Here is a 15,430-nt window from a genome sequence, read left to right as displayed (position 1 = left end):
TGAGTAGTTGTGAGTGAAAGTTGCAACTTTCCTTCACCAGCCTTTCCACCTTCATTTTTTTCCACACAGATAACTCGGTTTTGGTCATCAGGGTCGCTGGTTACGGGTCAAAACCCCATCGGCAGAAGCAGACACGATGGTAGCAATCTCATGCTCCCAAGGTGCCACACTGACCTGAAGATCAATACTGCTTCTAGATTCTCTGCCAAAGCAATGTTGGAGGGAAATGGTCTCTCATCCTGTAGGTAGGCCTCCCAGCACTTTGGTTGTCCCTGACAGATCTTTCACATAGATAGGCAGTATTTCACCATTTTACTAAGCTGGTGTTTTTTTTTGTTGTTGTTTTTTTTTTTTTTTTTTTTTTTTTAAGCTGTAACTGTAGATGTCATGCAATTGTATTTTAATTTTAGTTTTGACTTCTGTGTCTTACCTGCTTACTTAGGTTGTGTATGCCCCATCCCTGGATGCGTTCAAGGCCAGTCTGGATGTGGCTTTGGGCAGCCTGGTCTAGTGGTTTGTGACCCTGCCCGTGGCAGGGGGGGTTGAAACTAGATGATCTTTGAGGTACTTTTCAACCCAGGCCATTCTATGATTCTACGATACCTACCCCAACTTCTCTTCCTTAAATGAACACTTACCCAACATTTGTGAGAAACATCCTAGACACAGACTCATACCTCTTTTCTTGGAAGTGAGAGAAGAGATAAGCTATCTATGGCCTTTATCTTTTTAATAATAAAATCTATCTTCCGAACAAAGGTTTCGTTTTTTTTTTTTTTGTCATTTTTATTTTGTTGTTGCTTTTTGTTTGTTTATAATGTCTCATTTTCTAGTGATTTATATTACTGCTTAGTTTGCCTATGTAAGCTAAGCAAAAGGCTATGCCCTAAGTGTATATTAAAAAATTCCTTGCATAGTCATGATGTACATCTAATAGTTTTTGCATTATGGTAAGAAAATTGATCCTGTACTTTCAGATAGAATTTTCATTTGTAACCCTATAATGTGGTTGTTAAGAACAATTCCTGCAACTATTTTGCTTCTCCTATAAATAATGTGCAACAACTCAGTGTTCCAACTTTTTTCCGGTAGCAGTTGTCTTTGCTCCCAGTTAAATGAACTACTAAAGAAACTTACACAATTACTCTTTTTATGTTCAAAAAAGTGTTAATCTGTTTGAAGAAAGAGTCATTGTAGCCATTTCAATGCTTGTAATCCTAGTGTTCTCTTAGAAAGAGTGGGTTTCTGCTGTAGAAGTGTAAGCAGAACTATTGTGGCAAAAGTTTCTAGTGGGTGAGTAATGAGACTGTACAGCAGTTGTATCTGAGATGGATTCATTTGGTTTCTAATTGTAAAATGTAAAAAACAAGATAAGCTCTTCTTTATTTGTATTTGTTGGCATAGCAACACCTGTACTTTTTAACAAGAAAAAAGCTACATCAGTCACACATTTTGTAACTATTTTTGAGAGAAGCATAATTGTTTTGATCACAACTTCAACTCTCCCTCAAAAAAAAAAAAAAAGGGGAAAATATTTACTGTTTTTAGCATAAAACTCCAGTTCGTGCCTTTTGACTTTTTAAAGTGCAGATGAATCTGAAGGACATTCTGTTTGAAAAACTCATGCTACTCAAGAAGAGCCCTTATAGAATTAAGTGGTCTATGCTACAAATATTATTGTTGACATTTTAAGACAGTCAAGTTCACTGACATATAGATGACTTCAATTTGCTTTGTTATTTTGGTTCATCAGTGGTAATCAACATAATGTTAGCTTATTTGATTCTTCAAAGCTACATTAAAATATTCGAATATAGACTGTTTAGATTTATTCAGCATGACATAGTCTTTTCACTAACAGAATGAGAATGGGAAGAAAGTCCAAGCACAACTTATAGTTCATAGTGGATCGTAGTTCACTAGATGCACAGATAAATTAAGAAGTTTATCTAAGTTTTATTTCAGCTGTCTTAAGTATTTATCTCAAACACCTTAGCAGTAGTATTTTGTGATAGAAGGACAATTACTACTTAGCTAGTAATTTGTTGGTATTTGTATTTAAAACTGTGAAAAATTGAGAATTATGCAGTTGACTTTTATTTGCTACTTTTTTATTTTAGTCATTTTTCATGTGAAAGGAGAAATAAAAATAGCTTTTATGCTGCGGAAAGCACAGTGTGGTAGAAATGTAATAGCAATGAAAACTAGTAATTATATGCATGTTAACCTTATTAATAAGTGTGAACTTGTGTTACTGAGAAATAATCATGCAAGTAGGCTTGAATCCTGCAAAGTCTGAAGAACACAGCTTTTTCTGTGTTTCTAATGCATTTAACTTTTTGTTTAGGCACATACAACACATACCAAACGAGATGACTGAGTTTTTGCTGAGGTTTACATTTTATGGAATTACAGGGTACAAAAACATGCTAGATGTCCAGTTATTTAAAAGACTATAATTAGATATATAAGATACAGATATTGTATATCTTAGAGATATTATAAATCTTATGGATATATCAGATATAGATATAAAAGACTATAATTAGATGCCCATCGGTAATCCGTCGTACCCCAAACATGTCTGTTTTCTTTGGATTTGATTTTATGAAAAAAATGCTTTGGTTTTATTGTTCTTGAAGGTGAGATAAGGTGAAAATATCCAGTTGCCTATCCGTGCAGTTCTTAAGTATGCAGTGCATTCTTATACACAGTCCATATATGTCCAGCTCACTAATTTTGTTTTTGCTGTCCTCTTTGTGTGTGTGTGTGTGTGTGTGTGTGTGTGTGTGTGTGTTTAAAAAAGAAGTTTTGTTACTTATAAACTTTGACTATATGATGTATTTTATGTGTGGTTCAAGACAATTCTTCTTCACTTACTGTGGACCAGGCAAGCCAAAAGATTGGACACATACACATTATACACAGGCCACATAATGTTTTTTAGTCTTTGTGGTTTTTTTTACTTTACCTTGAAGCTAAAAAGTTTTCCCAATCATGGAAACTTATTTATGAAGTTGTTTTCCTGGAGAATAAAAGTTTCAGAATATGCTTAAGTGTTGTCTTGGGTAATAGACTTGAATCAAAATTGCAGTTTCCTATTTCATTACTTTATACTGTTGTTAGAACATGGATTCACTTAAAGTAAATGTATAGCACTGATAGGAGTACTGTACACTATGTGTTTCATGATGAAAAGGCTGACTTTTATTTTTCTTGTTCTGCAGGTGCTATTGCAAAGAGGATAAACAGATTATAATCTGTTTTGGATTGAATATTAAGAAAAAGATTCTAAATCCCCTGAATAAAATGAATAAATTACTTGAGTAATTTAAAAGCTTTCATGATGATTTACGTGAACAGCTTTTAAACCCCCTATTAGTAACAAATTACTTGGAATGACACAGAGTTAAATGTAATTTAACTCAGGTATCAACTGAGATTCACAACAGTTGCTGTAGTTGAGCTTATAAGCCTTCAGAAAATGAAACTCCTCCCCGTGTTGAATGTCATCAAAGAAAAGATTTTTGCCTTAAGAATGTGAATTAAATTATACAGTTTCTGCTCGTGTTTTTATGGTTGAAAAAAAAGAAATTGAGCATATAGCTTAAGACAATGAAGCAGCACTGTATTTCTGCTGTTCTACATTATTTTTTATTGATTATAAATATATATATAAATATAAAAAGTCAAATCGAAGTATATCCTCCTTAAGTATTAGTATAGGTATTCTTCCTGCAAAGCATATAGAGGCAGGAGAGCCCTCTGTTTTCTGGATTTTAATATCTTTCATCAATTACAAGTGAGTTAGTTACAGAGGTGAGAAAGATGAAGTATTATGCTTAAAGGGAAAAAAAAAAAATGAAGATATAAATTGGAAACCTATAAATTTAGATGAGGTACTATAATAAGGTTCTTAAGCAGCAATGAGGGGTGAAACTCCAGAAGAACCTACCAAGCACAAGAGGGGACAAGGGATCTAACTTGTTTTTAGATGACAATTTTTATATTTATTGATGAGAATTGACAATGGAATGAACAGGTTCAGAAGCTGGGAAATGAGAGTTTAATGTCGTGCTTCAGGGTCATTTGTTGTTTCCATTAAAGCCAGAGAGAATAATTCTCACTCCTCTACATTACATGGCTCGTGAATTAGCCTTTTAACATAATTTTTGGTCTTCCAGTAAAATATTGGCTGCACACAGCCAAAATGTGCAAATGATTAACAGCGTCATTGTCACTGAAATCTTAAATGCTGAATGGATGGGTTCTACTTATCCTTAAACTATCAGAAGGATTTAGGCAGAAGGAAATGCATACCAAGGTAAAATTTTAAGTGTTTTATACTGTTTTGCTTTTCCTATGACTTCCTCTGGATCTCTGGTAAATTTTATCTAATTTACATTATCAAAAGATCCAAAACTACTGGTTATACTTATTGGTTTCTTTGTTGGCATGTAAGCTTTATGGCTATATTTTTTCATTTTACAACAGTTTGTTACAAATTATAGGGGGAAAAAAAAGGTAGAACATATAGAACATATATTTCATTAACTCTTCTAAGCAAGACATTCCTCACTTAGTTGCTTACAATAAGGATAGAACTAAATGCGGACACCCTTCCAATGGTCCCTTCTAGGTCCTGTGTTCCTAAGCTGAACACTGTCCAATAATGCAATAATTACATCATCAGATAGTAAAGAGAGAGAACAATTTGTGTTTTCTGGATAACAAGTATTGTGAGGTACTGATCTGCCATGTTTTAAAGTTTTGTGTGCATGTAGCCCAGTCAGCATGCAGCAAACTGGAGAGCTGAATTTTCACAGCTCAATTCTGAACTCTCTGCAAGCGCATGTTCTTATAATGTTGTTTCTTCCCAGAAAACAGGCCAGAGAGAAATGAGCTAGCTGACCCTCAGCTCAGAAAGTCTGCATGCTCAGAACTGAACATACAGTCAGTAGCTAGGTAGTACAGGAGACAGTTGGAAGCCAGCTATGTTTCTTTATCTGTAATGATTATTCTGGTCTGAGTTTCTGGATCTATCTAGAGAGAGAAGTCGTAACACCATGCCATAGCAGCTCTGATCAGGGAGAAGAAATGGTGGGAAGGAAGGGAGCAGTGCTAAGCAGAGTTAGTCAGTTTCTTGAGTTGGTATTTGAAGCTGAGCTATATTAGATATATTGACTAGGGGAACAAGGATTCTTTCTTGATTACAAGAATTAACATATCACCCAGACAAGACAAAAATTCCCTGTTGGAAATGCCTCTCTTCCTTTCTGAAGTTACTACTCTACTTACTCGCTTCGTATGCAGACACATACTTGTAACATACTTCAAAACATGCTTTTGTGGACAACCATTGTCAAATGCATCTTGTAAGCATGAACATGAAGGCTGCTAGTTGTGGTATGTGGAAATAATCCCTCCATAGGTTGTATACCTACTTTAAGTTAAGCATATCTTTATATGTCTTGAGGAATTAAGTTCAGAGTGTAGATAGAAAAACAAACAAACAAACAAAAAAAAACCAACACACACACACAAAAAAACATACAACATAGTATTATTTCCTATTTTATAGTTGGAATTTAGCAGAGGTTAATGACAGATGTTTTAAAAAATGTTTCTAAGATGGGGAACAACATTTGTAGATACAACTAGATATTACGGGTACCGTGAAAGAAACTTAAAATCTCAATGCTGTCAAGTCAGCGAGAGCTTGAATTTAGTTTTTTAGCCAGCTTGCTCCACCTACTAAGTGCACCTCAAACATTTTGTTTTGGGTTCCGTAAGGTGAATGTTTGCTCACAGCAGCACTACAGGACTGAAAGGTTCCTAGATTTTAAATCAAGATCTTGCTGAATTCTTTTCATTGAGACAGACTGAATATGTGTAAAATGTTTGTCCAGGATAGATATTTGTCTAAAATTTTTTGAAGTTTACAGTCAGTCATTTTCTAGAATCAGAAAATTCTGAATTGGAAGGGACCTACAAAGATCAAGTCTAACTCTTGGCTCCATATGGCACCACCCAAAATTCAAATCCTATGTCTGAGAGCATAATGCAAATGCTTGTTGAACTCTGGCAGTTTGGGGCCATGTTCACTGCTCTGAAGAGCCTGTTTCAGGGCCCAAACACTCTCTGGTGAAGAACCTTTTCCTAACACCCAGCATAACCCTCCCCTCATGAAGCTCAATGCAGTTTCTTTGGGTCCTGTCATTGTTACAAGAGAGCAGAGCTCAGCACTGCCTCTCCACTACCCTCATGAGGAAGCTGTAGGCCACCATTCCCTCAGTTTGTTCTTCTCTGGGCTGAACAGAGGAACTTCAGACACTCCTTATACCTATTGCATTCTAGATCCTTCACCAACTTTGTTACCCTACTTAGATAGCCCATGTTGTTCCTCTGCTTTTTTTTTTTTTTTTTTTTTTTTTTTTTTTTTTAAGATTTAACATGTTTCTTTAACCTTTAGAAGTCCAGCACTGGATAGGTCAAGTGTTACAACCTTGGGTTTTACGAGTGGCAAATAGTAAGGTCACCTTCTACTGATAGGCTGCATTCGTTGTCACGGATACAATATTCCTTTGAATTAGTACTGAAGTACTATATTTTTTCCAATAAACATAATATTATTTTTTTTCCAATAATGAACGATTTGTAGTTCTAGGGAATATTGCTTGTTGCTACCACTGCTTAGTAAGATTGTTCTCTATATTCCAGGTCAATCAACTGTTTCAGCAAATTGTTCTATGAATATTACAGCATGTGTTACCTATAAATAATAATCTCTGGACTTTTATGGTGACCAAGTTTATATGTGTTTTAGAAAAGTGAGAGGGAGGGATCACTGATGGATGTTCACAATCAAACTATTGGTATCATTATGATTAGTGGAAGGAATGGATTCTAAAATCTTCTATATCCAGATTTGTCTTAGTGCAAATATATTTCAGAATTAAAGCAAATTTTTGTCATTAGTCTTTACTTGTACTTTATACTTCCCTTTGTTTCTTTCAGTGTTTGCTGTTTCCTTTCAAAAGCTGAAGACTTTTGTTGCTGCTTACTTGATTTAAAATTTTCTTTATGAATTGTTTCTAGCTATATCCTTATTACTTAAATATATTTGGTATTATAATTCACTAAGAGAGATCATCAGTGGTAACGTATCTAGCCTATTAGTTGTTTTATATGTCTTCATACAGTTTGAAAGATTTTTCTGCTTTTTTTAAGTATAAAAAAAATATAATCTTGCCAGCCTGATGAGGCAGCTATATGAAAGGAACTGTATTACAGAATGAAACCTTGTATCACTGTTTCAGTAATGTTATGTCATTTAGTCCAGTTACTACTACTGGCATTGAGTAATAACCACATTTGACTACCTGGCTCCATATTTGTATTTTTATAGTTTTTAACTGATCTTTATTTTAGTCCAACAACTATGCTCTCATCTGGAAAAAGTAGGCTAATACGAATTTTGGAAAGCTATTAACAAGACAAGTTGAGTGTATACCCAATTAAGTAGGATGTGCCACCAGAGACTCACCACCTTGAGTTGTGGTTGCGAAATGAGGAAGTGTTAGGCTGCATTGTTGCATTGCATAACTCTGAGGAAAGCCTGTATGCTTCAGGGCAGGACTTCATTCAGTAGGTGGCACGCTTGTCACTGATTATCTACCAGATGATATCTAAACCAAAGCATCTTATAGTAGGTGAAAATAAAGTAAATGTCTGATATCTTGAAGTTTTCAACTATTTCATTTAGGTGTGTATTTGCTTCTGCTTGAACAACCTGGCAAAGGGTGAGGACCTGCACATTCATCTGCTTTTTCTAAATTAACATATCCAAGAAAAATAACTGAATACATTATCTAGTAGATCCAATGAAATATGCTTTTTCTGTCTCTTCAAACTTTTATTTCTTTAAGGAAATTGTTTAATGCATAATCTGAGGTAAATTAGATAAATGTTATCTGATAGTAAGAAACTATGTTTATAGTGAATGGAAAACCTGGATCATAGAATCAGAGGTTGAAAGGGACTTCTAAAGATCATCTAGTTCCAACCCTCCTGCCAGGAGCAGGAACATATACTGCAAGGGATGCTCTGAAAGTAATGCCTCCTATTTTATTATGTTGGCCCACAATGTCAATGTCAAAGTTGTTTGTTGGCAGTATGGCAGTAGAGATTGAACCTTCCTGCCAATATTCCATTATGTTTTGTTGTGGTGCAACAGATGGTAGCAAAGGGGCAGTCTGACAAAATGGCATCTGACATATAAGTGCAGATGAAGCAAAGGTGTGAAACTGACTTCCTCCATGCAGAAGAAATGGCACCCAACATTCACCAATGCTTGCTGAATGTTTATGGAGACCAAACAGTGAATGTGAGCACCATGAGATGGAAGGTGGTGTGTTTCAGCAGTGGTGACAGGAAACTGAAAGACAAGCCACATTCCAGATGGTCATGCTCAGTTGTCACACCACAGAATGAAGTGTCTCAATCAGTTCATCCATGCATGTCACTTGATTATGACCAGGGAACTGTGTATGGAGCTGAATATCTACTTCAGTGGGTCAGAAACAATGGTGGAAGCATTGGAATATTGCAAAGTTTGCATCAGGTATGTCCCACAGATGCTCAAGTGGGAACAGTAAGAACACTGTATGCAAGTTTGTCAGGACCTACTGAACCTATACTAAAGGTGACAGTTTGCTAGATCACATCATTACCAGTGGTGAGATGTTCTGTCACCACTACAAGCTGGAATCAAAAGGGCAGTCTATAGAGTAGAGATATGCAATTTCCCATCAAAGAAAAAGTTGAAGATGCATCCCTCAGCAGGTAAAGTGATATGCATTGTCTTTGGGGATAAGAAAGGGATGATCTTTCTGGATCCTCTTGGAACCTGGACAAACCATCTACTCTGTCTGCTATATGGTGATGCTGACTAAGCTGAAGACTCAAACTTTCAGAGTCAAGCCAGAGAAGACAACCTTTCTCTTGCAACATGATAATACCAGGCTCCTTGCCAGTTTGAAGACTGTGGAGCATATTGTCAATCTTGGCTGGATTGTCTTACCACACCCACTTTGTATTCTGGATTTGGCACTTTCTGACTTCCAACTGTTTGAGCCAATGAAAGAAAAAACATTTTGACATACTCGGAACTGTGCAGTCATCTGCAGTCAATAAGTTTCACAAATTCTTATCACATAGTGATTTTCCTACAGTCCTCCAGGGTAACTAAATGGTTAAAAAATGTCAACAGTGAAATTTATTTCTGGTGTTCTCAAACTAAGCTAAGGAGTGAATGGATCAAAGTGTTTTCCATTGTTTTTCACTGAAGATTTGCTGCAGAATAATACCATTAAAACCAATAATCCAATTTATATATAAAAGGTTGTAGGAACAACAAAGCAATATCTCTTCATTATCGATGTCTGTAACTTTCAGAATTATTTTCTCAAATTAGCTATATTCTTTGGACTTTATCATGAAAAAAATAATAATGCAGAGATTTTAGTTTCGTTATGTAGTTGGGATTAACAGATTTATGTAGGAGCAGAACGATTTAGATGTGCACTATCATTCAGCTAGTTGAAAATAGGAGTGATCTTTATTATGTTTTGTTTTCACAAGGATGCCTGCAATGTCCCTGGTTGATGAACACTTAGTTGTGTTTGAGACTAAATTTTAAAGCATTAGCAGAGGTGTTTTGATGAACTGAGTCAAAAGGTCTGGCTCACAGCAGCTCTGTCCTGTGAGCTTTCAATAAATCCAGTCAGGGATTTTTGTATCTACCTTTCCTCCCAAATGCAGTTTCAAAAATATTTTTCTTTACCCATTCTGAGTATTTAAGTCTATTATGGATATGGATGTTCATATTTAGGTGAGTATATATTGTTTCCCACTTGGCATCTAAAGACTAATGTTTGATTTTCTGTGTTGAATGCCTTGAACTGTAATATTAAAGCAGATAAGTTGTTTTCTCATTCAATTTGTCTATATTTTTGGCATACATACACTCATTTTGTTAAAATTTTCTTCTATTTACATCACCACAAGGTTTAAAATTATTAATATTTCTTAATAATAATTTAATAACATTTATTGTAAGTAAATAGGTATTATACATCTCTATTATATGAATTGCAGTACACATACATAAGAAGCTTGGTAAAGTACTGAGATTTTTGTGTTGCGGGTTTTTTCTCAGTGGATGTTGCATCTCATTTGTTCCGTGTTTTGTACTGATTCCCCAGTCTACATGAAAGACTTTTCAGTACTTTCTAAAATATGATTTATCAAAACTATAGTTTATCATAGGGGTTAAAAAAATATCTGAGGACTTATTTTGGAGAGGTTATCGAGATTTAAAAAAATTGGTTGGACTTAATATTTTTAGTTTCCAATGCTTTCAGCTACTGCAAGACAGTTTTTTTTTTTTTCCAAGTTGTAATGTAGAACTAACATTTATTATTTGTATTTGAAATAAAGTAGAGAAAAAGTAATTTAAAATGCTTTTAGTGTTCTTATTTTACAGTACTATTTTAGAGTACAGGGAAAAACACAGGAGAAAAGCTCTGAACAAGCTGTGCTGATTTCTTGAAGCAAAGAAAAATATAACACAAACGTTGCATGTAGACAGCTATTCAGAAATATTGTTTCAGTTCAATTTGTCCCAGTCATTCATTCAGCTTCAGTATTTTGCCTGAAAGTAAAATGAAGTTCTGTATTTAGAATGCAAGGGTTGCAGATTCTGTTGTATCATTCATGCTGTTGCATTTCTTTAGATGTATCTTCCTGATCAAGTTTTGCTGTTAAAAATAAATAGATTGGGGTAGATGGAGGAATATAATACACAAACTAATGACTACTTTTTGAAGCTTAATGATCGAGTTTTAGCATTAGGGTCCTTGGACTTCCTGGGAGTAGTCATTTTCTGTGATCATGTCTGTTCTAAGAGAACGCATAGTAATAAAAACAAGATGAGCTCTGGTGTACAGTATTTATGTAGAGGGAATTTCTTAATTGCACCTAAATAACACCTCAGGTAGAAGAGTCCAAAAAATAATGATCTGAAGTGATGCTTCTCAAGCTGTTTTAATACAGCTTTTTAAACACTGCTATGTAGGTATTCTGCAGGAATGTTTATGATGTGTACTGAAGGCAGAAATATACCTGCAATTCTTGCACTACCCTAGTTTTCCAAGCACACATTACAATGTCAGTAGCATTTGAAAAGCCTGATAGAAGATCTTCAGTGGCAAACTAAGATGAGTTCTTGCTAAGGTTTGTATGTATATGCATTTTGAAAACATGTTGAAATCGTTCCTACCAGCGAATTAGTTTCTTATCAAAAAGCAGTGTAAGCGTTGTATAACAACACACTGTGGGTTTTTTTTCAGTGCCGTCCTTCTCTTTTCCCCTCCACCCTTCTGCTTCAGCTCACGTGACTGGACTTTGCACTCGTTTACTGATAATACAAGCTCAGCCATCTTGTTTGAAAACTAGAGGCAGAAACAGAAACAATTCCGTGCTGCAAGGTAAAATGCCCCTCCCACACCCAGATATGTTTTTTTATACATATAGTTTGTTGTAAACTTTGAGTTCATCTATTGTTGGTGTTCATATTCTTTCACAGCTCAAAGCAAATTCTTCATGACTGGAAGTTAGTAATTATGGAAGGTAATAACATGCAATGATGTCTTCCTCATTAGATGAATCTAATGTATTTTACGTAAGAAAGAAAAAAGGCATACTAATGCTATCTTTTTTTTTTCAACAAAATACACTTTATTGTTAAGTACTGCAGTGGAATAGAACATTCCCTGCCTACAGTGGGCTAAAAAGAGCATAAGCTTTACTTGAATTGTGAAAGCATTTTGAATGAAAAATAAAGCAGGTTGCTTATGTAGTAGAACATTTTCTAGCTGTAAGAGGTTTCTTTTTCTTTTCTTTTTTTTTTTACCACTTGAGCTCTTGTTGTTTAAAAAGTAATGTTAGAAGTGTATGTAATTTTGATTACAGACTCTTTCAAGATTCAATGGAAATAAATTGTTAAATAGTTTTGGAGGTGGCTAGGTTTCAAAATAAGCCTGGAGTTTTGAAGTGACCCTGGTTTATGTGCAGTGTAATCTAACCAAATCTCTCTGATTCAAAGGTGGAAAAATGTAAGACTTAACTATGACTTCATAAGTGATATTAAATAAAGCTAATCTCTTCCTCTGTAATCTCACACACATCCAACCTGTTAAGTGAATGTAAACATGGTTATTGAGGAAACAATATCCATAAGGGGAACTACTAAGAGAGGATGGCAAGGAATAAGAGAGGAAGAGAGCAGGTATGGAAGATGTCATAGCTTCTAAATAGATTCTATCTGCTAGGTTTCTACAGAAGGACTCTATTTGGGCAAGCCCCTGAGACAAGAAGGAAGGAAGATAAAAATAGAAGTCAATTTAACAAAAAAATATGTTCAAAAGAATGTATGAATCTGACTACATGTATTGCTATGCAGTTTTGTAATGACTCATTAATAATATGGATTCCATATGCTTTGTTTTCTCACAAACACATTTTCTGCCTTAGGGTACTCTCCACGTGGATTTGGTGTTTTTGGGTGTTCAGTCCCTGTCAGACCAGCAGCTGAGGCTGTTCTAATACCAGGAGAACCACAGTAGCCAGTGGGAGAAGCACTGCATACCGCTGCCTGGTGGAAACCGTACTTGGTGGGGAAAGAAGTCAAGGAAGGAGGAAGAGCAGCAGCAGGAGTAGTGATGGAGCGGTAGTGGAAACAGCAGCACCTGGGCAAGCAGAATTGGATGAATCAAGCAGCCACATCCAAGAGGTATTCAGTCTGAATCTGTATTTCCATCACAGTACTAAGGGATTCATAAATGGGAAGAGACTTGAAAAAACAAGAACATAGTTTAGAAAGATTAGGTTTATAGAAGAGTTTGTGGGGGTGATTCTATGGAAGAAAGTTTGGGGATGAAGAGGAATTAAAGAAAATCAGAGTGAGAAGAAGGATTAAAGGTAGTCTGGGCATTTCAGATGAGTTGCCAAGAAATGCTTCATAAGAATCATGACTATAGCATTCTAAGCTGTGAAAATGCAGGTTTTAAATGCTTCAGGCTCAGAATGACACTGATCCTGGATTTTTTGTTTCCTGGACAAATGTTTGAAATTAAAAGGCCAATGTGTAATGACAGTCTGTTTTTTTGTTTGTTTGTTTTTGTTTTTGTTTTTTTTCCCTGCCATGCTAAATAATCAGAATCAGTTGAACAGTCATATTACAAAGATATCATAGAACATAGGGCTCAGACAGTTTCTCCTCTGACGTTGTCTTAAACTAGACAGACTGGTATGCAATCTTGTTTTCTTCTAGAAACTCTAGTGTTACAAAATGTATTTAATTAGAAATCAAATCATGAAATCAGTAAACTACGATGCTACTCCTTTTTTTTTTTTTTTTTTTTTTTTGTTTTAGGGGGAGTACTGTTTGTATCCAGCACTGCTTACAAACTGGCAGCTCTGAATTAAAAGCTGATGACATGGGTTACTCATTTACAGATGTTACTCTTAGCTACGTAAGAAGAGTTACATCTTCAATTTATATCAGTTGTTGTAACTGACAACTGAATATGTTGTCTATTATGGCAGTTGTTAATAGTAGCAGTAAATTATTAGTTCTGAGAAATGCACGTCAGACAAAGAATGATACGTTCTTTTTCCACTGATAAGCAGAATCTAACCTTTAAGAACATAACTATGTGTCATACCTAAGGGCATTGAATGAAGGAAAAAAAAATTAATTGCAGACATTCTGATATGATTCAAAAAACACATAACTCATTTCAAACATACTTGTAGCATGCTCCAGTCCAGGCCAGAAGATAATGATACCCCCAGAGCTATTACTGAGAAATTGTTCAAATGTTAAAAGAAAGTTAGTACTGGTGTGCCACAAGAAAATGGAAAAAAAAAAATCTTATTTGATATACTTTCTATATTTCTTTATGACCTTGAAATGTATAAAATAAGATGAAAATGGAATGAGTTAATATAGTCTTGAGCTGATGATAATTTTCATTCATTCTATTGTGTTGGGATTTTGACTTTTTTAATATGTGTTCTGTTTTAACAGCAAGTATTTAAAAGTTGTGTGGAGTCCCTAGGAAAGAGAAAAGGAAAACCAGATAAAAGAAGGAGAGAGGGAATGGAGAGGGGAAGGAAGGCAGAGTGCAAGAGTTTATTCATAGGGATCTTTATAATTTTCCCTTTTTCATATATTTCTGTAATACACTATATGTATTTCTGTGCTATTTCTTCAAGATATTTTTTGTTTGTTTGTTTTGTGTCAAACATTCAGGACCCATTTAGCCTCTCTTGTCTTATGGATATTTTTAGTTCGATAATTATTTACTGTTTCAGATATCCTGAGATATATATTTCAGATATCTGAGATATTCAGATATCAATTCTAACTGTTGTCTAATCCTATTGTATTTAAATAGTGTTTCTCAAATATTTTGCCAAGCAAAGTATATTCACAAGGTTGTTTTTTTGTTATTATTTTTTTTCTTTATAGGAGTGTGAGTCAGCTATTCTTTTGTCTTCTGAAATTGGTACATGATTAAATCTTTAAGATTCAGATAAAAAGTTTGCTAATGTATATGCATTATTTTGTTAATGTGTTTGTCACCTGGCTTGCACATTTTTTATGAGAAGATTCTGATCTGTATAGCTTGTATTCAGGCAACTATGTAACAACTTTGCAGCTTATAACCCTTTTTCAAATTACAAAGAATTCTTTCTGGCTTTTTTTTTTTTTTTTTGGTAAGATTTCTTTTGTTTCCAAATCTGTTTTCCAACAATATTATTTGTTTTTAAAACTGTTTATTGTTTAAAATGAAAAATTGTGGTGAATTAACTCTATATTTGAACTAGTAAGAAAAAGGGTTATCATCTCACTATGTGTATATATATTTATATATATTATGTTTCGGAAGCTTTTTTGTCACCCTATGATAACAGGACAGAATAAAAATTATGAATAGTTCTCTCTTTATTCTAATTTTGCATTGGGTCTTAAAAAAAAAAATTGCAACTTCGAGGAAGTCTTTTTGCTCTTTTCAAAGCAGCATGGCAAAAATACCTCTCTGTCCAAGACAAAAACATAAGTGGTTTTGTTTCGCCTTTACATTCTAAGCAGAACTTTTTTCTAGGTGTAAAAATAGAAGAGGAGATTTTCATTTTTAAATTATGACTTGTTTAAAAAAAAAATGGTTTTTTGCATTATTTTTTAATTTATTATAAAGTATCCCATCCAAAAAATTTCAGAGAGGTTTTCCAGAGGCATGTTCGTGTCTGTCTGCAGAAGGAGGGCACATCAGTCCCTGAATATTTGTTGTATGACAGAAGT

The 15,430-nt window shown here is 34.6% G+C and overlaps 1 protein-coding gene across 32 annotated transcripts in view; it reads left to right on the top strand.

Annotated features, from left to right (window-relative positions):
• Positions 1 to 15,430, top strand: part of STS (steroid sulfatase) — a 114,919-nt gene that overhangs the window by 837 nt on the left and 98,652 nt on the right. For 11 of the 32 annotated variants that reach the window (XR_006931236.1, XM_040703438.2, XM_040703434.2 and 8 more), the window contains exons 2-5: positions 70 to 245; positions 11,412 to 11,549; positions 12,595 to 12,853; positions 13,496 to 13,595. Coding sequence is in view for 29 of the 32 variants with exons in the window: in XM_040703438.2 (XP_040559372.1) it covers positions 13,555 to 13,595 (41 nt within the window). In the remaining 3 variants the exon portion in view is untranslated. Of the gene's footprint in view, positions 1 to 69; positions 246 to 11,411; positions 11,550 to 11,647; positions 11,692 to 12,594; positions 12,854 to 13,495; positions 13,596 to 15,430 lie in introns of those variants that run through there. The other 21 variants (XM_046899665.1, XM_046899671.1, XM_004938422.5 and 18 more) reach the window with 15 other exon arrangements.

This window comes from Gallus gallus, chromosome 1, assembly GCF_016699485.2.
Source record: "Gallus gallus isolate bGalGal1 chromosome 1, bGalGal1.mat.broiler.GRCg7b, whole genome shotgun sequence".
Lineage (NCBI taxonomy): Eukaryota > Metazoa > Chordata > Aves > Galliformes > Phasianidae > Gallus > Gallus gallus.
This window is presented reverse-complemented; position numbering and strand designations above follow the sequence as displayed.